At 42.3% G+C, this 23,643-nt stretch overlaps 1 protein-coding gene across 1 annotated transcript in view; it reads right to left on the bottom strand.

The window, feature by feature from the left end:
- Positions 1 to 23,643, bottom strand: part of ANKRD45 (ankyrin repeat domain 45) — a 36,192-nt gene that overhangs the window by 10,182 nt on the left and 2,367 nt on the right. Inside the window, exons 2-4 of the mRNA XM_063133969.1 lie at positions 20,830 to 20,997; positions 11,345 to 11,439; positions 10,518 to 10,656 (exon numbers count right to left, since the gene is read on the bottom strand). Of these exons, the coding sequence (XP_062990039.1) occupies positions 10,518 to 10,656; positions 11,345 to 11,439; positions 20,830 to 20,997 (402 nt within the window). The remainder of the gene's footprint in view (positions 1 to 10,517; positions 10,657 to 11,344; positions 11,440 to 20,829; positions 20,998 to 23,643) is intronic.

The raw sequence follows: 23,643 nt of genomic DNA on the forward strand, positions 1-23,643 counted from the left end.
TTTGATTCCTCGCTCTCCTTTATTCCTCATATCGAGGCAGTAGCTAAATCTTGTCGTTTCTTCCTGTATAATATTGCCAGGATTCGACCATTTTTGTCTGTCTCTTCTGCCAAGACTCTCGTTCACGCACTGGTTATCTCTCGGTTGGACTACTGCAACCTCCTCCTCTCTGGCCTCCCCTCATCTCACATCAGTCCGCTGGTCTCTGTCCACCACTCTGCCGCTAAGATCATCTTCCTGGCCCGCCGCTCTGACCATGTCACTCCGCTTCTGAAATCTCTTCATTGGCTCCCAATTCACTCCAGAATCCAATATAAACTTCTCCTGTTGACCTTCAAAGCTTTTCACGGTCTAGCTCCTGCCTATCTCTCCTCTCTCATCTCACACTATTGCCCCGCTCGTGCTCTTCGCTCCTCTGATGCCATGCTTCTTGCCTGCCCAAGGGTCTCTACTTCCCTTGCTCGGCTTCGTCCATTTTCCTCTGCTGCCCCTCATGCCTGGAATGCTCTTCCAGAACACCTGAGAACTACCAACTCAATCACAGCTTTCAAAACACAGCTAAAAACTTTTCTTTTCCCTATAGCTTTTAAACTTTGAGCTTGTTCTGACTCTATACTGTTAGCTTCACCCTTCCCGGTGCCTGTTTACACTTCCCTGTGCCTGTTTGCATTCTCTTTCCCTCCTTATTGTTTACTACAACTTTATTAGATTGTAAGCCTATGCGGCAGGGTCTTGCTATTTACTGTGTTATCTGTACAGCACCATGTACATCGATGGTGCTATATAAATAAATAATAATAATAATAAATAATAATCTCATCATAACGAACAACAAAATAGCACTCCCTCAATGCTTTCAATCTGCTAGTGTTAATAAATTCTCGTAAACATCGCAGCAAAAATTGCCATTGATTTGGCTATGAAGAACTTGCAAAAACTCCAGAACATTCAGAGATTCAGCATCAAAGCCCACTTTACACACCTGTTCTGGTTCTGTAAAACTCACTGAAACCTTTTGCAGAGGAAATCTCATACTTATAGTCTTAGCAGTGCTCACACTTTCTGTTGGATATAAACAGATGGGGTGCAACAGATTCATGATCAGACCTAACCTTTAAAAAAACCTGATGCAACTACAGGAGGCTCCTATCTTGGTCAGAGGAGTAGTGCTGGAAGATGGGTGCTCCAAACACCATTTTCCCTGATCCTCTGCAGCAGAAAAATACAGGTGTCTACATAGCAAGTGATTTTGATAAGGGAAAATGGTTTGTGGGAAAATAAAATGTTCTGTCCTCCAGTGGTGATGCTCTGATCAAAATCTGACCCTCCTGCTACCACTTCATAGCGGATTTGTTTCCTAAGGAACAGGAGATCTGATCACAGATATGTTGCATTATGTCAGTTCCAGTTTAATTCTTAAACTAAACAGCACTTTCTATCCTGAAATTAAAAGTATTTACATTTCCAAATGGCCATTTTTCATTCAAACAATAACAAGAAGGAGGACAAAAAACAGTATGATACATTGAAGTAAGGAAGCTAGGCTAGTGCAAGTTACCTAAAAGTTATGAAGGTTGGCTTTCAATGCTTTTATTAATCATATCTTTAAAAGCTCTTCATAGAATCATAGAATAGCAGAGTTGGAAGGGGCCTACAAGGCCATCGAGTCCAACCCCCTGCTCAATGCAGGAATCCACCCCAAAACATCCCTGACAGATGCTTGTCCAGCTGCCTCTTGAAGGCCTCTAGTGTGGGAGAGCCCACAACCTCATCAGGTAACTGATTCCATTGTCATACCTAGGGAAGTTGTGGGCTCTCCCACACTAGAGGCCTTCAAGAGGCAGCTGGACAACCATCTGTCAGGGATGCTTTAGGGTGGATTCCTGCATTGAGCAGGGGGTTGGACTCGATGGCCTTATAAGCCCCTTCCAACTCTGCTATTCTAGGATTCTATGAAGAGCTTTTAAAGATATATTAACAAAAGCATTGAAAGCCAACCTTCATAACTCTTATGTACCTTGCACTAGCCTAGCTTCCTTACTTCAATGTATCATACTGTTTTTTGTCCTCCAAGAAAGGAAAACCTTACACAATTATTCTGATTATAAAATGGTAATATGGAAAACATAAATTATGCCAGAACGCCTGCATTTTAACTTCAGTTTTGGAAACTTCTACTTGCATGCTATCTTTGGAGTTGCTTTCTTTTCATTACTTTGCTTTATCTAGCCTATGCTGCTGTGACCATCAAAGAGCATCTGCCACTTAAATATTTCAACCAGCAAAGAATGGGAAAATGGATCAAAGGTAAATGCATATAGCAGCCAAACATATGGTGCAGAAAAGAGCTAACAATTCACAGAAGTAATATAATGATGACTGTCTCAAAATTCTGACAAAAGTCCCTACATCAAACACTTCAGCTACATAAGGTCTAAAAAATTATACTGGAATATAAAACAGGACTCTTACAATTGAAAATGTTTGCATAACTAGACTTGAGAGCTGTTAACTATGTAGGAAGCTCAAATTGGCTTGGCTCTCAGCTTTTAAATTAAGTTTCTAGTGTCCTCTAGCGCAGGCTGTTGCTGGCTCCTTTGGAATTGGTAGAACTTGGAAGAAGAGAAGTAATCCAACAGAATCCCCCTTGGGGTTAGCCTCTTAGTTCTCACTCTTGGGTACCTCTAGATGGGATTTATTTTTTCCTTGCTTGTGTAGGGGAGAAGGAATCTTTTTCATAATGGTATTGTATCTTTGAAATATATTTCAGGGAAGATTAAAAATATTTCTGATGTGTGTGTACTTTTTGCTGAAATCATTTATGCAACTGACATACGTTGGCATGATGTATTCTGCTTCCATGATCCTGTATTTTGCAAATTTTAATGATGCAGTGGGAAACGAAGAATTTTTATAAGCCTATGTTCTCAAGTTCAACTGTAACCGCAAGGATTGAGCCTATTTGGTGCATTCTATTACCTCTCTTATTGTTCTGTTATGATTTTATTAAAATGTAAGCCTATGTGGCAGGGTGTTGCTGTTTTATTCTTTTACTATGTACAGCACCATGTACATTGATGGTGCTATATAAATAAATAAATAAAGGATTAGGAATCTTTGTTCCATAATCGTAGGATACAAACTTCTCCATTCTTGGATGGAAATTCCATGGATGCATGAAACTGCAGCCTTGGGTATGTTCCTAACATTCAGGAGTTTTCTTTGTATTTGATGTCCTGAAAAAAGTTTTCTTGTTAGCATATGTGAAATATTCCCTTTTGTATAGAAAACTGTTGCAGGGGTGTGCAGAAAGTATATCTCCAGAAGTTTTGGACTTCAGCTACCAGAAACCTCTCACAGCATGCCCAATGGTCAAGAATGCTGGGAGCTGAAGTCCAAAACACTTGGAAATCTAGTTTGTTCCCAACCCCTAACAAAATCTGATAGCTATTCCCTCTACAGAATAAAACTTGCCTTAAAAAAGTCAACAGAATAAAGCCTATTATCCAAACTCTAGGCATTTTTATTCACTAGCTTTAGAAACAATTAAACATATATTATTGTTATCTTTTCAGTGCCCGGTCAAGACTTTTCTCCCAGGCATTCAACAACGCTAAGTTTGTTTGTTTTTTAATGGACCCCAGAACTGTTGTTTTTAAATGGATGCTGTTGTTTTTATACTGTTTATGTTTTGGATGGTTTTAAATTTTGTATACTTTTTAATGTTCACTGTTTTTAACTTTTGTAAAGCGCCCAGAGAGCTTCAGCTATGGGGCGGTATATAAATGTAGTAAATAAATAATAAATAAATTACAGAGAATAATGTTAGCTTATGTAAAAAACAAAGACGGGTTGCTTACCTGTAACTCTAGTTCTTTGAGTGGTCATATGTGCATTCGCATATACAGGTTTTGCACCTGTGCGGAGCCTCGTCTCGGTAACTTCTCTAGCTGAGATGTTTTAGGCAGGAACCCAGCCCCCACCATCTACTGTGCATGTCCTAATGGATTCCCACCTAGTCCCTCCGTTCCTTCAGATTGCCGTTGTGGCCTCAGAACCGAGGAGCCCCTCCTCAGTATCAAGCATCAATATCAAAGTCGACACTGAAGGGGGGATGACGGGTGGGTTATGTGAATGCACAGATGATCACTTGAAGAACTACAGTTACAGGTAAGCAACCTGTCTTCTTCATGGTCTCTGTGCATCACACATATGGGCGAGTACCAAGCTGACTTACTGGTGGAGGGTCGGTGTCTAGCTCAAAAGTGATGACACGACCGCTCTTCCAAAAAAACCAATTGGTTCAAGCCCAATTATCTATACAATAGTGCCTCACTAAAGTGGAAGGACTTGTCCAGGTTGCTGCCAGGTCTGGAATCATAACACCTTTGTCAAACATGACTCGTGTAACTATTGCCCTAGGTGAATGAGCTTTGACAGAAGTAGGCATGGTAAGTCTATAGACTTCATACGTAAGGGTGATAGTCTTGACTACCCATGCAGCAAAATGCTGTGAAGATACAGGAAGCCCTTTCTTGTGTCCTGAGTAGCAAATAAACGAGGGGATTTTCAAAAGGCTTGTGTTCTGTCCTTATAAAAGGCAAAAGTCCTTTGCACATCCAAAGAATGTAAGGTGGATTCTAAATGAGTCATTGGTGCGGGAGGGGAGGGGAATGCTGGCAAAACGGTATCTTGGTTCAGGTGAAAATCAGAGACGGAATCAGCATCTACAGCTTCCATGCTGTCACTCATAGTGTCTCAACGTCAGGATGTCTCACTCAGCCATTCTGTTGAGATGGTAACTGGGCTTAAAGGCAACCATCAGTATTGACCTTTTGCCATTGTGTATGGTGGGGCAAAGCATGGCTGTCTGGGCCACCAGGGAGTGATAAGGATACATTGTGTTCCATTTGTATTGATCTTCACGAGCACACACATTATTAGGGGAAATGCATGGAATGTGTAATACAGTTCTCCTGTCCGCAGGAGAATGAAGGCATCCCCCAATGAATTCCCTGCCCTGCTGCAATAGTAGCCCACCACCATGTTCTCTTGTGTCGCAAAAAGGTTGACTTTTGGAATACCACATTGTTTGAAAAGTGTCAATAGAACTGTTTTGTCCATCTCCCATTCATGTGATGTACTCTTGACTCGACTGAGGTGATCTGCCAGAGTATTGTTGATTCCTGCAACATGCACAGACACGATGCAAATATGATGTTCCTGATACCAGAAGAGGATTTGTAGAGTGATTGTTAAGTAGGTCCCTTGAATGCATCTCATCTTGTTTGTTGAAGCACGAATTACAGTCATATTGTCCGATGTCACCTGTTATACATCTGCCAACTAGCTTGCCTTCAAATGCCTGAAGTGCTTTCTGCACTGCACGGAGGTTGAGAATGTTGATGTGATCGATCGACTCTGAAGGAGTCCATTGGCCGTGCACTTTCAGGTTCATGCAATGCGCTCCCCAAGCTAAGAGGGAAGTATGCATTGTAAAAATTCTTGTTGGTGCAGACAGATGAAAAGGAAGGCTGTATAAGAAATTCACTGGCATTAACCACTACGGAAGAGACTCCTTGACCACCAAAGGGAACCGAAGATAGGTGCGATGGGCATTCTTTGTGTGGTCAAAATTGCATAGAAACCAGGCTTGTAAGGTCCTCATCCATAAAGGGCACACTCCACTACTGCAGTGGTCGATGCTATCGGCCTCAATACACATTGAACCTGGAAAGCAGTCGTCAGCTCTCTGTGCTGAAGATCTGTCGTGAGCTGTATGATTGCTTGGCCCTGAGGGGAGTTCAGTAATGCACCGATAAACTGAATCTTCCACTGTGGTGAAAAAATGGATATATCTTGATTGATCAGGAGCCCCAGGCTTCGCAGAAGATTGCATGTGATCTCCAATGATCTCCGCAACTGAGGTGCTGTTGGTGCCACCAGCAGGTAGTTGTTGCAGTATGGGCATACCTTGATGCCAGTCACTCACAAATGTGCACACAGCATGGCCATACATTTGGTGAAGACCTGTGGTGCATTAGTTAGACCGAAGGGAAGCACCTGGTACTGGTAAATGTGGTTCCTGATGATGAACTGAAGATACTTGCCTTGCAATGTCTTGCAATGTTGATGTGGAAATGGGCAACACAGAGACTGATGGAGGCAAACCAATCTTCTTTCTTCAGAAGTGGTAGGATTTATGTAAAGGAGACCGTACGGAACATTCTTGGTGTGATATAGGTGTTGAGAAGCCATAGGTCGAGAATCAGTTGAAGTCCTCCATCCTTCTTTGGTACCATGAAGTATCTGGAATAGAAACTGTTTTGAATTTGACATTGAGGAAATGACTCTATTGCACCTTTCCGAAGAAGGTTTTCTATTTTCTGCTGTAGAGCCTGAGTCGGTGTGGTAAACCTCACAGTAACAAGAGGAGGGAGGGCATTGAGCTGGATCTTGTAGCCATGTTGGATGATGGAAAGTACCCAAAAAATTTGCTCCCACACTTCAAACACTTCTGAAAGGGAGTTTTGAGGGGCATGCACTCTTATGGGCGATTGAAGATCACGAAAACAAAAAACAGTCAAAGAAATTAAAACATTAAAGAATTAAGATACTATGAGAGAAAGAAAAAGATTGAGGGGAAAAAACCACCTCAAATAATGATCACATCAGAGAAACCTCTCTATGAGGTTGCCACAAGGGCGGATGAAAGAGAACTGAGGGATTAGGCAGGAACCTGTTCGGACATGTGCAGTAGATGGTGGGGGTTGGGTTCCCGCCAAAAACGCCTCAGCTAGAGAAGTTTCCAAGTCAAGGCTCCATGCAGGTGCAGAGCCCATATGTGTGATGCACAGAGACCACAAAGAAGAACTGTCAGATACTTTTACAATGTGAGTTCCATGAAAAATGAAGTATCTGTGTTGACATATATTGCCATTATCTTTATACATTCTCAGTAATATTTCTGGGTGCTGGAATGTTTTTAATGCTTTAGGTATTCTGCAATTCTAAAAACAAACATGATTTCACATAGCCTAGGAATTCTCATTTTGTCCCAGTGAGCCTCCATAATATTTAATAAAGGCAGGCAAACTAAAAAGAATGAGCAAGACCGCAACTGGAGTGGTTAATGTAGGAGGTACATAAGGAAGCAAATAGGCTGCCTGAGCTCCACCATCATCTGTGGACACTCAGTCAAATGGAGAAATGTGTAACATTGCCAGCGGGGGTCCAATCATAGAATAGCAGAGTTGGAAGGGGCCTACAAGGCCATCTAGTCCAACCCCCTGCTCAATGCAGGAATCCATCCTAAAGCATCCCTGACAGATGGTTGTCCTGCTGCCTCTTGAAAGCCTCTAGTGTGGGAGAGCCCACAACCTCCCTAGGTAACTGATTCCATTGTCGTACTGCTCTAACAGGACGTTTTTCCTGATGTCCAGCTGGAATCTGGCTTCCTTTAACTTGAGCCCGTTATTCCGTGTCCTGCACTCTGGGAGGATCGAAAAGAGATCCTGGCCCTCCTCTGTGTGACAACCTTTTAAGTATTTGAAGAGTGCTATTATGTCTCCCCTCAATTCATAAACTGTTAGAGCAGTACGACAATGGAATCAGTTACCTAGGGAGATTGTGGGCTCTCCCACACTAGAGGCATTCAAGAGGCAGCAGGACAACCATCTGTCAGGGATGCTTTAGGGTGGATTCCTGCATTGAGCAGGGGGTTGGACTCAATGGCCTTGTAGATTTATTTATTTATTTATTTATTACATTTTTATACCACCCAATAGCTGAAGCTCTCTGGGCGGTTCACAAAAATTAAAACCATAATAAAACAACCAACAGGTAAAAAGCACAAATACAAAATACAGTATAAAAAGCACAACCAGGATAAAAAACCACGCAGCAAAATTGATATAAAATTAAAATACAGAGTTAAAACACTAAAATTTAAATTTAAGTTAAAATTAAGTGTTAAAACACTGAGAGAATAAAAAGGTCTTCAGCTGGCGACGAAAGGAGTACAGTGTAGGCGCCAGGCGGACCTCTCTGGGGAGCTCATTCCGCAACCGGGGTGCCACAGCAGAGAAAACCCTCCTCCTAGTAGCCACCTGCCTCACTTCCTTTGGCAGGGGCTCACGGAGAAGGGCCCCTGTGGATGATCTTAAGGTCCGGGTAGGTACATATGGGAGGAGGCGTTCCTTCAGATAACCTGGCCCCAAACCGTTTAGGGCTTTAAATGTCAATACCAGCACTTTGAATCGGGCGGAGACCTGGACTGGCAGCCAATGAAGCTGGAAAAGGACTGGCGTAATGTGATCTCGCCAGCCAGTCCCTGTTAGTAAACAGGCTGCCCTGTTTTGTACCAGCTGAAGCTTCCGGACCGTTTTCAAAGGCAGCCCCCTCCCTCCTGCTGTCAACTGTCTCTGCAGAGGCCACCATGAGGGAGGAAGCAGCAGCCAGGCATTTCTCCACCGTGCCTGGGTCCAGCTCCAGCTGAGAGCCCCCTCCCTCCTGCTACCAACTGCCACTGCAGAGGCCACCATGAGGGAGGAAGCAGCGGCCAGGCATTTCTCCACCGTGCCTGGGTCCAGCTCCAGCTGAGAGCCCCCTCCCTCCTGCTACCAACTGCCACTGCAGAGGCCACCATGAGGGAGGAAGCAGCAGCCAGGCACCTCTTCACCGTGCCTGGGTCCAGCTCCAGCTGAGAGCCCCCTCCCTCCTGCTGTCAACTGTCTCTGCAGAGGCCACCATGAGGGAGGAAGCAGCAGCCAGGCATTTCTCCACCGTGCCTGGGTCCAGCTCCAGCTGAGAGCCCCCTCCCTCCTGCTGTCCCCTGTAACTGCTGAACTTTTCCAACTAAGATTGTAGTGCCTGAATTTACTTTCCTTTTCCCCCTCCTCCTCCTCCCTCCCAATCCCCTTTCCTTTTGTGTCATGTCTTTTAGATTGTAAGCCTGTGGGCAGGGACTGTCAAGAAATACTTTTGTAAGCCGCCATGAGAGCCTTTTTTGGCTGAATGGCGGCATAAAAATACTTAAATAAATAAATAAAAATAAAAAAAAATAAAAATAAAAAATAACGCATTGCAGTAATCCAAGCGAGAGATTATCAGAGCATGGATAACTGTAGCTAGGTTATCTCTGTCCAGATAAGGGCATAGTTGGTATATCAACCTAAGCTGATAAAAGGTGCTCTTTGCCACTGAGTTCACCTGTGCCTCAAGTGACAGTTCTGGATCCAAGAGCACCCCCAAACTACGGACCCGATCCTTTAGGGAGAGTGCAACCCCGTCTAGGACAGGGCAAACATCACCTCGCCGGACAAATGAACCACCCGCTAACAGTACCTCCGTCTTGTCTGGATTGAGTCTCAGTTTGTTAGCCCTCACCATGCCCAGACACTGGTTCAGAACAGTCACTGCCTCACCTGGGTTTGATGAAAAGGAAAGGTAGAGCTGGGTATCATCCGCATATTGATGACACCTCAGTCCACATCTCCGGATAACCTCCCCCAGCAGCTTCATGTATATTTTAAACAGCATAGGGGATAGGATAGAGCCCTGTGGAACCCCATGGCTTAGAAGCCACGGCACAGAGCAATAATCCCCCAGCACCACCTTCTGGAATCGGCCATCCAAGTAGGAGCGGAACCACTGCAACGCAGTACCTCCAACTCCCAGCTCAGACAACCTATCCAGAAGGATACCATGGTTGATGGTATCGAAGGCCGCTGAGAGGTCCAGGAGAACCAACAGGGTCGCACTCCCCCTGTCTCTCTCCTGACAAAGGTCATCCCACAGGGCGACCAAGGCAGTTTCCGTTCCAAGATCCCTTCCAACTCTGCTATTCTATGATTCTATTCTAGAAATTCTAGCATGGTAGGGTCCTTAGTGTTTTCAAGCTTATCAGAGGTTCATCAAAGAAAATTGGTTGTGGTGGACAGGAAAGGAAAGGAACCTCTTGTGCAAGCACTGAGTCATTACTGACTCTTGGAGGGACGCCAGCTTTTGCTGACATTTTCTTGGCAGGCCTTATAGTGGGGTGATTTGCCGTTGCCTTCCCCGGCTGTTATTACCTTTCCCCCAGCTAACTGGGTACTCATTTTACCAACTTCGGGAGGATGGAAGGCTGAGTCGACCTGAGCCAGCTGCCAGAACCAGCTTCCGCTGGGATCGAACTCCGGCCGTGGGGAGAGTTTCAGCTGCAGAAACTGCTGATTTACTGCTCTGCGCCACACGAGGTGGACAAGCTTCTCTGAATACCAGCCTTTCCTCTTACGATTGATCTTTCCCTGCAATATGCAGATGCTCACAATCCTGACTATATTTTAGGGTGCATTTTCTACTCATGTGAGGCCCAATATGCCTTAGCTTCCTGTAGAATATACAGGACTTTCATGGCTCACACTCCTCAGTATCTTGACAGACATGATAGTGTAGAAAACCTTCCCTGAAAGAAAAATAATTGAAAAACATTTTAGAAAATGGTTTCTATCCAGCAGGAAGCCTCTAGTACTCACGGGGTGCAGACAACTTTGTGAAGATGGGAAGCATTATGTCCTCCAGATGCTGCTTCTGTTCTATAAATTCTAGCATGGTAGGGTCCTTAGTGTTTTCAAGCCAATCTGACTTGGCCTGGCAGGCTTTGAGAGAAATATTCTACACAGAGAATACAAAAGGAGTGCATCAGAAAACTAAGTTTTGCAGCAAATCATTAGTGAGCGTGTTTAAACTGTGGTTACATAGGCCACCATGGTTAGGAATGGTCACACAACATCCTAAGTCATGGTTCACATGACATGCTAAGCCAAGACGTTTAGCTTCAAATTCTTTAACCACCATGGCTTAGTGTGTTGTCTGAACAGGGTCACTGGGAGCTTATCCAATCAAAATGTAGGGAAAGCAACATTTATTTATTTATTAATTTATTATTTATTTAGAATATTTATATACCGCAAAAAATTTCGGAGCGGTGTACAAGGTAAAATGAAGATAAAAACAGAATAAAACAGTTAAAACAAAATTTTATCCTTTAGTGGTGCAAGGAAAGGCATTTGTAACAGATAGTGTTAGATGGAGGTAGTCTCTTTTCCGTCTTACAATATATTCCCTTGCTCATTGCTGAAGAGGAGCTAGGTTGACATTTGAACTGTGACTGTTATTGGCGATTTCAGAGGTTCTGATGATCCTGAAGATCATTATAATCATTTGGCATTATACTCCCCCTCTTTATGTCCGCATCAAGCATGGCACTGAATATTAATGATTCACGCAACGCTAGCTAAATTTACTTCCACATCCAGAATGAAGAAAGTATTTAAAAATTGTCATGGATTCTCCACTATACCTTATCCTCTTTATTAAGCCTTCCCTGAACTTTTTCAGGATCTGTGACCGTTGCCTGGATTTGGGAGATAAAGTTTTGTAAGTTCTGCTTGGCTTCTAGAGAGAGAGGAGAGAGAAGTTAAAATACCAATGAAAATGCAGTCACTATAATATAAAGACTACCAGAGTCAAAATCTAACCTGGCTATCCTGCATTAAGAACATAAGAAGAGCCATATTGGATCAGACCAGGGTCCATCTAGTCCAGCACTGTTTACAGTGGCCAATCAATTGCCTGTGGAAAACCACAAGTAGGACATGAGCACAATAACACCCATCTGCTCACGTTACCCAACTGATATACTCAAGCATAATGCCTCTACTAGAAGCAGCATATAGCCATCATGACTAGAACCCATAGATAGCTTTATCCTCCATCTATATTACTTACACATGTGCTGTATAGATTCCTCGCCTGTTCCATTCTGCTCTTGGGCATTGATTCATTTAGACATTTCATTTAGATTGTCCCTATCTTCAAAAAGGGCAAAAAGGAGGAACCTGGGAACTACAGACCAGTCAGTCTGACATCCATCCCTGGGAAAATTCTGGAGCAGATTATAAAGAAGTCAATCTGTAAACACCTTGAAAACAATGCAGTGATTACTAGAAGCAAACATGGATTTGTCAGGAACAAATCCTGTCAGACTAATTTGACCTCATTTTTTGATAGGATAACCTCCCTTGTGGACTGTGGGAATGCTGTGGACGTCATATATCTTGACTTCAGCAAAGATTTTGACAAAGTGCCCCATGATATTCTGATTAACAAACTAGCTAAAAGTGGGCTAGATGGAACAACTATTAGGTGGATTCACAGTTGGCTACAGAATCAGACTCAAAGAGTACTTATCAATGGAACCTTCTCAAACTGGGGAGAGGCAACGAGTGGGGTACCGCAGGGCTCAGTCCTGGGCCCAGCGCTCTTCAACATTTTTATTAATGATTTGGACGAGGAGGTGCAGGGAACGCTGATCAAATTTGCAGATGACACAAAATTGGGTGGGATAGCTAATACCCTGGAAGACAGAAACAAACTTCAAAGTGATCTTGATAGGCTGGAGTGCTGGGCTGAAAACAACAGAATGAAATTTAATAGGGATAAATGCCAAGTTTTAGATGCCAAGAAATAGAAACCAAATGTACAGTTACAAGATGGGGGATACTTGGCTCAGCAATACTACAAACGAGAAGGATCTTGGAATTGTTGTAGATCGCAAGCTGAATATGAGCCAACAGTGCAATATGGCTGCAAGAAAGGCCAATGCTATTTTGGGCTGCATTAATAGAAGTATAGCTTCCAAATCACATGAGGTACTGGTTGCTCTCTATTCGGCCCTGGTTAGGCCTCATCTAGAGTATTGCGTCCAGTTCTGGGCTCCACAATTCAAGAAGGACGCAGACAAGCTGGAGCGGGTTCAGAGGAGGGCAACCAGGATGATCAGGGGTCTGGAAACAAAGCCCTCTGAAGAGAGACTGAAAGAACTGGGCATGTTTAGCCTGGAGAAGAGAAGATTGAGGGGAGACATGAGAGCACTCTTCAAATACTTAAAAGGTTGTCACACAGAGGAGGGCCAGGATCTCTTCTCAATCCTCCCAGAGTGCAGGACACGGAATAACGGGCTCAAGTTAAAGGAAGCCAGATTCCAGCTGGACATCAGGAAAAACTTCCTGACTTTTAGAGCAGTACGACAATGGAATCAGTTACCTAGGGAGGTTGTGGGCTCTCCCACACTAGAGGCATTCAAGAGGCAGCTGGACAACCATCTGTCAGGGATGCTTTAGGCTGGATTCCTGCATTGAGCAGGGGGTTGGACTCGATAGCCTTGTAGGCCCCTTCCAACTCTGCTATTCTATGATTCTATGACATGATATCCCTTCTATTGGTTCTAAACCTTTAAGGGATATTATGATAACTTAACCCATATCACCCTACCTTGTAATCTCTGGCCACTTATGAACATGCAGTGCACAGATATACAGTAAGCAAGGGGAGACGGGATGTTTACCAGGGAAAGGAAGCTTCAGGGTATGATTCCCGAACATCTTCTATCCCTCCCCCGAAAGCATCCCCTATCCTTTATAAGGTGTGCAAAGCACTGAAAACCTATACTGTGTTCTAAATGAGTTATGTTCTAAAAAGAGAGAAAATGAAGAAGACTTTAGAGTTCGAAAAAATAATATTGGAATGGTTTGTAATTTTCCACAAATACGCCTTTTTAAATTAAAAAATAAAGTTAAAATTTTCTGGAATATTACCAAAACATTCTCATTTTGTTTCAAAATAAAGTGCTCTGATTATTCACAATTTAACAAAACTGAACAGTACTGAATAACAACCTTATATTAACACACACACAAAAATGATCAACAACATCTCATAAATATTCTAGGCCATAGTCTTTCATTATTTTAATTATGAGATGCCTTACCCAGAATTAATGAAAGCATTATTAATTAGCACACACATTTCCACATATGACATACAAGGTTATTTGAAATAAAAAAATATATAATCACATTTTCAAATATTTCTACGTAACTATAATAGCTTTTTAAAAAAATCCTATTTTAAATTCACATTGAGGTTTTATGATTCACCAGCATTCACAAGTCAACTGTACTAAAGAATTACTATTTATAAAGTACTATCTATATACATAGCACTCTACAAAGAACGGGTACGAGAGGTCCTTATGCAAGGGGCTTGCAATATAAAATAAGACAAAGGAAAACAACAGAAGACGAGAAAAATGGAGACGTGGATATGCAGGGAGAGGACTTGTGATATATTTGATTACATATACTTTGGCTTAGTTACAATAGAAATTCTACTGCCTTGCATCTATATTACATCATATTTTGCTTGATGAGAAAAGCCTCTCTTGAGATATTAATGACATCACAGAAGCTTTTCTTATAAAGACCTGGAGCTCCTTTATGACATCACAGAATCTTTCAACAGCTGATGGACCTATGATATTGCTTGCCTTCAAGTCTTTCCAGTGCTCAAGCCAGAAGCTTGGTTACGATGGAAGGATTTATTTGAATAGAATTTTTTTGTGACAACCAGTATGAACTTTAAAGGCCATTTGCTGCAATTCCTTCAAAAGGAACATCAATTAATGGGAGGCATTTCTGGCTGAAAAATTCACAAAATGTTTCTTCAAGGTCCTCACAATTTTGTTCTCTTGGGGACTCTCTTGCTGTTGCACAATGTTCTTGGTTTTTGCGAACGACCAGCCTGGACAAGAGTTGCTTGGGATATGACTCCACAGGATCTGGAGCAACTAATGACTAAAGAGCAATCCAATTATCTTCATACCTTGATGTGCCAAATATGCCATTGTTTTACTGGCATGGGACTATCCAAATGGTGCCTAGAAGTTTTACATGCCAGTTGTAAGGTGGCATTCCTTATAGTTGTAGGTTTATCTATAAACTACCTGTTATCCAAACTGAAACTGGCAAAAAAGACGAAGGTAAGATTCAGATACCAGTTGTGTAATAAAGAATATTGTCCACCTACTCCAATTAAGACTATTATCTGTCCCTAGCTTTAGGGTGGATTCCTGCACTGAGCAGGGGGTTGGACTTGATGGCCTTGTAGGCCCCTTCCAACTCTGCTATTCTATGATTTCCTACCCTAACTCAGGTTCCTATGCATTCAGGGCAAAAAACCCAAACCATGCATCTGGTGTTCCCTGTCAGAAGTACAGAAGTAGACAGGCCAGTGTGATTAAATCTGCATTACAAACCTATTGGTTTTATTCCACTTGATTACCTCCACAGAATCCTGAGAATTGTAGTTTGGTGGTTGGGGTGAGAATTCTGTTAGAGATCATTACTCAGTGTTCGGAGAACCACAATTTCCCTAGTTAGGACAACGAAACCAGGTATAGTGAGGTATAGATATGCCCTGTATGTATTTTGCAACCAAAAAACTAAATTATGATCAAATGAATCCAAATCCTACACTTTAAATTTGCAAAAGTGGCTAAATATGTGCCAATTTAAATTCTGAGAAAAATACATACACATAGCCTGTGTATGTATGCTTAGATCGCAGTTGACGAAAATTTTCAATTAAAGCTGCCATTCTGTGTAGAGGCACTGATTAAGGGACTCCTTGCTCTACTTTAAAGACTTTCACATCTGCACTACTAGGGTTGGCTCTCAAGCACCAAGGCAACAGATGATAGAGGACCAATCTGCAGATAAGTGGAATGCCAAAAGCGAGGAGTGGATGATGTGATGTTTTCAAGCCAAATCCAGGACAGCAATCTAAGACTGGAGAAAGAAAGGAGAACTTTGGGGTGAAGCCAGGGGCAGAATTGGAATCAGGGATTTTATGTGGAAATAATCAAAAGTAGACTTAACAACCAGGAGATAGATCTAAGAAAGATGGGATGAGTAGAATCAGGAAATGAAAGCATCAGTCACCAAAACCTGACGTTATAAAGTTATCATAAATATAAATAAAATAAATAATGCATAAAGACAAGAAATGGGATACTGCTGGTATATCAGTAGATATATATTGTTCCTCCAGGCATAGAGGTAAGAATAGTATAAGAGTGCCTAAGGCAGCCTTCCTATAGGGCTTGAAGATAACTCTTTGGGCATGAAGTTCAAATGTTATTTGAAAAGTGGTATATATACACAAATAAATAATAACTGTGAAGGACCCAGAGGCTGCCTTCATAGCACCGAGCTGGTGCCACTCTGTCACCAAACCCCATGGTATCACTGGTGTGGGGTGGCCGCAAATAATCCCCACTGGGGGAGGCAGCGTGGGCTTTCTGGTGGCAATAATGTATTTTAGGATATTTAATTTGGGTAGTTTTTGTTCATAGAGTTCAAAGAGTTGGTTCTTTTGACAGTGACATGAGCACTCTCTCTAAAGGGTGCATTTTGAGACTTAACATGTATAATTTCTGTCAGATTCTTTAATAACCTGTGGGGTTTGGGGATAGGGAGGATATAATTGTTTAGCAGGTTGTGGCTTTGGTATAGACATCCACTTCCAAAAAGGCTAGGAATATCACAGTTTAAAACATTATAAGGCACAGTGTTTTGTTTTTTAAAACAGAGCTTTCTTCATAACAAAAAACAAACACACATCCCTTGTCCAAGGAATGTAAACGTTTGATACACAGACTTTACTAACAGCGTAATAATAAATGCTTTTAGAGGGGGGGGAGCCATAAAAAGTAGAGCTTGCCAGATTGCACTCTGTGGAACAGTCAGATATCGGTTTAAACTCATTTAGATGTAGCAGCAGACAATACAGCTGCAGTTCACCCCTCCCCTGCCATTAACACCCCAGGACTGTCATCCACCCTCACCCAACCTGCCCTGCAGCATACCTGCAACCCTGGTCTCTACAGCAGATGGGTGGTGCTGGATTGCAGGATTGAGGAGGGAACGGCTGACAGATGTCATGCCTCCTCACCTCTTTCATTAGGGGATTTCAAAGTATATCACCAATCTCTTGGTTGCAAACTGGCAGCCCTGCATGAAACTACTGTGTGAGCTAGCCTTTAGTTAGAGGATGCTGCCCCATCGCCCTCCCATGGCTTCTGGTGACCGATGGGAGGTTGCTTTCCACCCAGAAACACCCTCAGTGCAGTGCTGGAGCCAGGCCAGGTGGCAGAAGAGCTACGCTGACCTCACTCGGGCAGAAAAGTTGGGGTAAATCCCTGATGTTTCTGCTGCGGCTCTTCAGATCTTTGCCCTGAGGTGGCTCTGAATAGGTGGCTGCATCCTACAACTGCTGCAGCGCTGATTCAGAACCACCCCAGGGCAAAGACGACATTTAGACAGCCCCCAGTTTCAAGATATAAACACTGCAACTGCTAAGGTTGACACCATTTTTACTGGCCTTGCTCCTGTGCTTTTAGTAACAGCTTGATAGCAAGAAATTAAGTAGAAGAGTTTCCCATCATTTTTTATCTCTGTGTGAGGAAAAACCTCTCCTGCTTAACATGTACACATCTAGCTCCTGTTAAAAGACATACAAGCACGGTCAATAAAAAAAGATGCTTAACCCCTACTTATTTTTTGTTACTCTTGATACAGAACGTTAATCTTGTTTTGCCCTTTTTCTCAGCCCTGTCAGGCAATGCTCCAGACATCTACAGTTTCAATTACTACAGAACTGAAGGATGAATACACCTACAACAGGAACAAAATGCTCTGCAGACTGGTAACCAATACATCCAAGATGATGAAGTACATGAAGCATGTTGCCCACCATCAGAAGAAAGAAGTCAAATACCATAAATTAAGCAAAAAGAGAAAAGGTGATGACAATGATGAGGACAAAGAGCTCTTCTCAATTTGTCCCCATAACCACAGCTCCGGTGAAGACACCGCAATGCATGAAATCGAAAAAGCCCCCAACAAGATTTTTTCTTCCCATGGTCACCCTTTCATAATAATACTTGTAATGACGCTGTTAACCCAACAGGGTACAAAAGGCTAAATATGGTTGCTCAATATGTTTGAGATGGATAATGTGAAGAATCTTATGGATAATTAAGGTGAAAGAGGCACAAAAGAAGGTGTTTAAATGTATTTTAAAAGCCTATCCAAAGTGAGTTGCATTTACAATATCAACAATTAAAAACTGCATTTGGTAGATAATGCTGTGATTCTTCCATGTGAATCTGGTATATAGAGCTACTTCAAGTATACAAAACTGGGGTAAAAAATAAATATATTTGTCACAGCCTTCCTCAACCTGGGGAGCTCCAGATGTGTTGGACTACAACTCCCAGAATGCCCCAGCCAGCTCTTCTGGCTGGGGCATTCTGGGAGATGCAGTCCAACACATCTGGAGCGCCCCAGGTTGAGGAAGGCTGGTAACAGAAGATGCCTGTTTCATAAGTAACAAAGTGCTGTGTTGTAGCAGCTGTACACCAGGCCTTCTCACTATATTTCAGATCCAGTCTTTCCACTAATGTTGTACTACCATGGCAACAGAAGATAAAAAGAGATGTCCCATCTTAGTGGTATCTCCTGAGGAACAAGAGGAATAACGGAAGTTCAGAGGGCCTGATAGAGAGAAAGTAAGGGTTGGCAAATAGGCAAGTGATCCCAAGAAAAGTAGAGGGCAGGCAAGGGGGTCAGTGGTTGAGGGCCAAGCTTATCTGAACTGTTATTCACTAAAGAAAAGAGTGGAAGAAAGTCAGGGAAGGAAAAGGATCCCTTAGCAATCAAGCAAAACCCGAGCCTGATACATTTGTTTTCCTCTTAGGCCTCCCTCCCTTTCCTCGGAACAGCTGTGCCTGCTGCCGACTGCTTCAGAGCTCCTGCATGGCAGGCAATGATACTTCTGGCAGCCCTTGTTGAGGACACCATGACAGGAAACAAGGAGGACCTCTTCCCTTTAGTGCAGATGCAGCCATGCAAGCTTCCCATAAAGTAATAAAGTGATAAACTCATCAAGAATTGTGTGTGTATGCATTAGGAAGAAGGGTTTACTACATGGCGTCTCAAGCCATGCTAACACATGTGGTTCAACTCTTCCTCTAAAGCTAATACAACAGTAAACTCAAACTAAACAATATCCAAAACATGGCCAAATGCATCTCTCAAGAACTAGAAAATAGCAAGTTATCCTGGCTCAGCTAAGAACTGAACATGGGTTCCAAGTTATCTGTACTGCTGAAGGTGGACACTCTGCAGTGCTCCCTTTACTGTTAAATGTGTGTGTGGAGAAACTAAACAGCTGCTGAACACCCTCTCTCCCTCTTCCCCCATGCCCTCATGTCCTAAGGCAAAGGATGACTAACTCTGTCTCCATGGAGCAAGTTCTTGGCCTGTCTCCCATATTCTGCACTGGCCTTTATGGTACCATGAATGCACAGTCAGTCAATATCACCCCCTCAGTCGATACCAAATTAAAATTTATTAAAGGTAAGTTGGGATTACAGATAGATTTAGATTAAACAGACGGCTTGCAAATAAAACAAAGTGTAAAGCTCTAATTTGCCTTGTGAAATAATTCGAAGCAGTATCTAGTATTAGAGTCCAATATCCACTCACATCTGATATGAGGGATAGTCTCAGGTATTCTGGAAAATGGATAGCTGACATTTCGAATGGAGAAAACCCCTAAATTTTAAGAAAACCCTGGGTGACGGAGATACTGATTGGGTAACTTGGTAATCAACTAGCGTATGAGAGGGGCGAAGAGACTTTCAGACAATATTCAACGGAAGGGAGTTCAGGGTCTGTTTTCCTATGACCATGTGGGATTGGACACAACTCTTGGGACAGAGACTGATTGCTCAGGTTTGGCATTTAAGTCATAAAGGTGGCTATAGATAAAGAGTAGCGAATGTTTTAGCTATCTCCTAGCTAGACAGAACAATTATAACAGATTTTCTGTTTGAGAAGCATGTCAGACACTTGGATGGGAGAGATATACTAATGTCAAAATGTTGAACCATTTTGAGAAGAAAAATGTGTCTTAAAGAGAAAGGCACTAGTTATAAAACACATTCTCTGCAACATTTATTATTATAGAGTCAAAAAACTGAGAGGAAATGAGCACCTGGGAGGGAAGGGGATGTTTATTTTATTTTATACTGCAATGTTAAAAATGTATGAACTTTTCCTTAAATAAAAAGTATTTTATAAAAGTGTTGACTGTCCACATTTTTAAAAGCTTTCCATTTTTAAATGCATTGGCATCTCCCCACTTCCTCTAACACTGGACATATTCCTATGCCAATATGAGGGTAGTTTAGCTGAGCGGGCACCTGGTCTTATCTTTGCCTGCCTATTTGTCTCTCCAGGAGTCCTTCCCGCAGGGCAATTAGTGGTAGATGGCCCTGGGGAGTAGAACAGCAGTGGGAATGACAGCCCATCTGGAGCACTCTGATGCCTTTTTTTGCCTTCCTTTCCGGCAGAAATGTTTGTTTCTGAAGCCATGCTATTTACACCACTCTAGGACTACAACTGCCTAATATGTGGCAGAACATATTTATAATGGGGTTTTAATGACACGAAGCATAATGGAACATATTGTCGGATCTGCCCCACCAGGCTTACACTGACTGTTCTTACTGGAGCTCTGGAAAGTTCATTAGGTAGCAGCTGGGCTCCAGCCCCAACCTAGAATAGGATAGATCTATACCAGGACAGGTTAACTGATTAAAGGGCTGCAAGAAACAACACTTTGAGCTATATTAAGATCAGCAAGTTGAGGATCCTGTGGCCTATGATGCAACTCAATTTTTGTAGCTGATATGAGAGGCAAACCCAGCTTTCCCTAATTCACATCAAGCACTGGATTCACTGCATCACATTAACATGATCTTCACGTGTTTCAATTCAGTGCTGTACTCATGGTCATTTATACCTTTTCAGCATCTGGCTTAATGTAAGTAAGAACAGGTCTACATCTCAAAAAAGGCTCCGGAGTTACCAATCTTACCTGCCCAATCCAAGAAATCAACACACTCTGTCTGCTCATATCGGTGGGCAATATCTCTGGCCTTTTCACCCCGGAAGGTGGTTGCATAAATGTCAGCTTCCAGTTCTACAAGAGTTTTCAATATCTCTAGTTGTCCCCAGGCTGCAGCACAGTGGAGAAGTGTATAACCTGAGAGAGTGAGCCAAATACGTATGTATAGTTACGGATAGAATACCTGTTAATTATGTTCTGTCCATAATAAATTCCTTCACCCAAAAAATATTTTATCTGCCAATTAGCAAGCCATCAACTTAACAAAGGATGGTCAAAGTCTTTTTGATTTATAGCATACTCTCAATCAAACAGTGTAACTGAAATATGAACTTCCATATTAGGGTTACTAAACTTTTTCTGCCAGAACTCCTATGTCTTTAATAGCTGTCTTGAGAATCAACCCATTTATCTATTTTTTTTAAAAAATGAACTATTTATCTGTTTTAAAAAATGAATTATTTTGTTACCATGTGACCTCATTCACACATGTATGCGAACTCACATGTATACAGGGGAAATGAAGGGATCTTTCCCAGAGGCGTGGTATGCACACAGCAAATTTTGCGCTGTGCTTCAAGAAAGTATGGAAATAGCTACCTCAAAGTGGGGAAAATTAGCTTGAGACAACTGTTTAGAGTAAATAATACAAGCTATCACAAATATCTTACAGAAGTTAAAAAAATGCTGGGTTGGCATTTGTTGTTTATTCGTTCAGTCGTTTCCGACTTTTCGTGACTTCATGGACCAGCCCACGCCAGAGCTTTCTGTCGGCCGTTGCCACCCCTAGCTCCCCCAAGGTCAAGTCTGTCACCTCCAGAATATCATCCATCCCTCTTGCCCTTGGTCGGCCCCTCTTCCTTTTGCCTTCCACTTTCCCTAGCATCAGCCTCTTCTCCAGGGTGTCCTATCTTCTCATTATGTGGCCAAAGTACTTCAGTTTTGCCTTTCGTATCATTCCCTCAAGTGAGCAGTCTGGCTTTATTTCCTGGAGTATGGACTGGTTTGATCTTCTTGCAGTCCAAGGCTTCTAAGCAAGGTTACCACACAGCCTGTGAATTTGCTCCGGAGTTGAGCTGGGGGCGTTCCAGGGCAGATTGTGACTGCTGATTGGTCACCGGAAGCCAAGCAGAGGGTTGGCAAATAGGCAAGTGAGCCTAATGGCCACTGGAAAGCCCACACTGCCTCCTGCACTTGGGACTTACCCACCACCACCCCATAGCAGCGAAGTCACAAGTTTTAATGGGAAGCAGCGGCACCATGAGGTCAAGCTCAATGAGTGGAGAGGCTGTAACATACCGTATGTTTATGTGGTTGCCATCTAGTGGTCAAAAGCCAAACGTATTTCTTTAAATTAGTTGGACCAGAGCTCGCTTCGGCTCTGTGCTTTTCGGGTGTGATTGCAAGATGGATGCCAAACTCAGACTTGTATGAAGCACGACCAAGAAATAAAACCACTTATTGTTTCACCTTACTTGTTAGGAATATGGAAATAGCAAGGCAGGGTTTGGGAAGCTTTATGCTGGGGTGCTTACGAACTGGTGACAAATGGTGGCCCGTGTGGAAGTAGAGCATCTAAGGAGAAACCTCATGCTTAGGCTCTCTATTCTAAATTCTGTCTTCGTGACCAAATGTTTTGGCTCCAGGATCTGCAATAACGGCTAAGTATTCAAAGGAAAATAACAGACATGAATAGCGACAAGAGAATGGGGGAGAGGAAGCAAAGAAGGGGTGCTAACTAAAAGCAAAACATTTTGCCTAAGGAGGTGATTGCATTTAATTTGAGACCCACCTCAACGCAAAACCTCTAATTCCCTGATTGTCCACCTACCCATTAGACTCAGAGTCAGCAGCTCATCAAGATGGTGCAGCTCCTGCAAGGCACCTGGCTCCAGCAAGCAACATAGTAAGTTCACAGGGTGGCTGTCTACAGTACTGAACTTAGCTGGAGAGGCTCAACCAGTGCTTCACCAGTTGTAGAGTGGCTTAATGTCAATTTCTGGTGCAGTCATGCACACCGTGATACAAGTATGAAATTTGGAATGGTGGTATTTATTACCATGTAGGTTAAAATTAGGTATAGGGGCATCTCAGGAGATCATCATAACACCTGCCATTTGGAAAATGGGGTTTTCTTTCCTTGCCCTCCTTTCCTTTTTTTGGGGTCTCCTTTCTTCCTTTATGTGTTTTCTTTCTTTCTCTCTACCTTGATTAAGCTTCCTTCCCCTAGAAGTTGTATGAATCAACTTGTATTTTTGTTCCTTCTTTATTAGAATGTAAGCCTATACGGCAGGGCCTTGCTATTTACTGTTTTACTCTGTACAGCACCATGTACACTGATGGTGCTAGCTAAATAAATAAATAAATAAATAAATAAATAATAATAATAATAATAATAATAATAATAATAATAATATATTATACATATTCACATAACTGTTGGTTTGATATTAATTGTTAGGGGATTGTTTGTATTCATTCCTTATTTTTGTATCACTTTAAATAAAAATATTTTTTTTAAAAAGTATCTTGGAAAATGGCGCCCAAAATTCAGTTTTCTCACAATAACTGTTATTTTTAATCTCACAGAAACGATTTCTCACTACAAAATTAAAAGCATAAAATTTGCAACCAAAAAGCTCCATATCAATATTTTCTAGGAGCAATCCTTGTTGAGATATTAAGGTTTTATTCCAACCCATTTGCCTAAGAAGTCAGCTATCTCACCTTCATTTCAATCTTGCATTTTGTGTTGAAAGCCTGAAACTTTCAGATGTCATATTT

The sequence above is a fragment of the Elgaria multicarinata genome, chromosome 1, assembly GCF_023053635.1.
Source record: "Elgaria multicarinata webbii isolate HBS135686 ecotype San Diego chromosome 1, rElgMul1.1.pri, whole genome shotgun sequence".
NCBI classification, from domain to species: domain Eukaryota; kingdom Metazoa; phylum Chordata; class Lepidosauria; order Squamata; family Anguidae; genus Elgaria; species Elgaria multicarinata.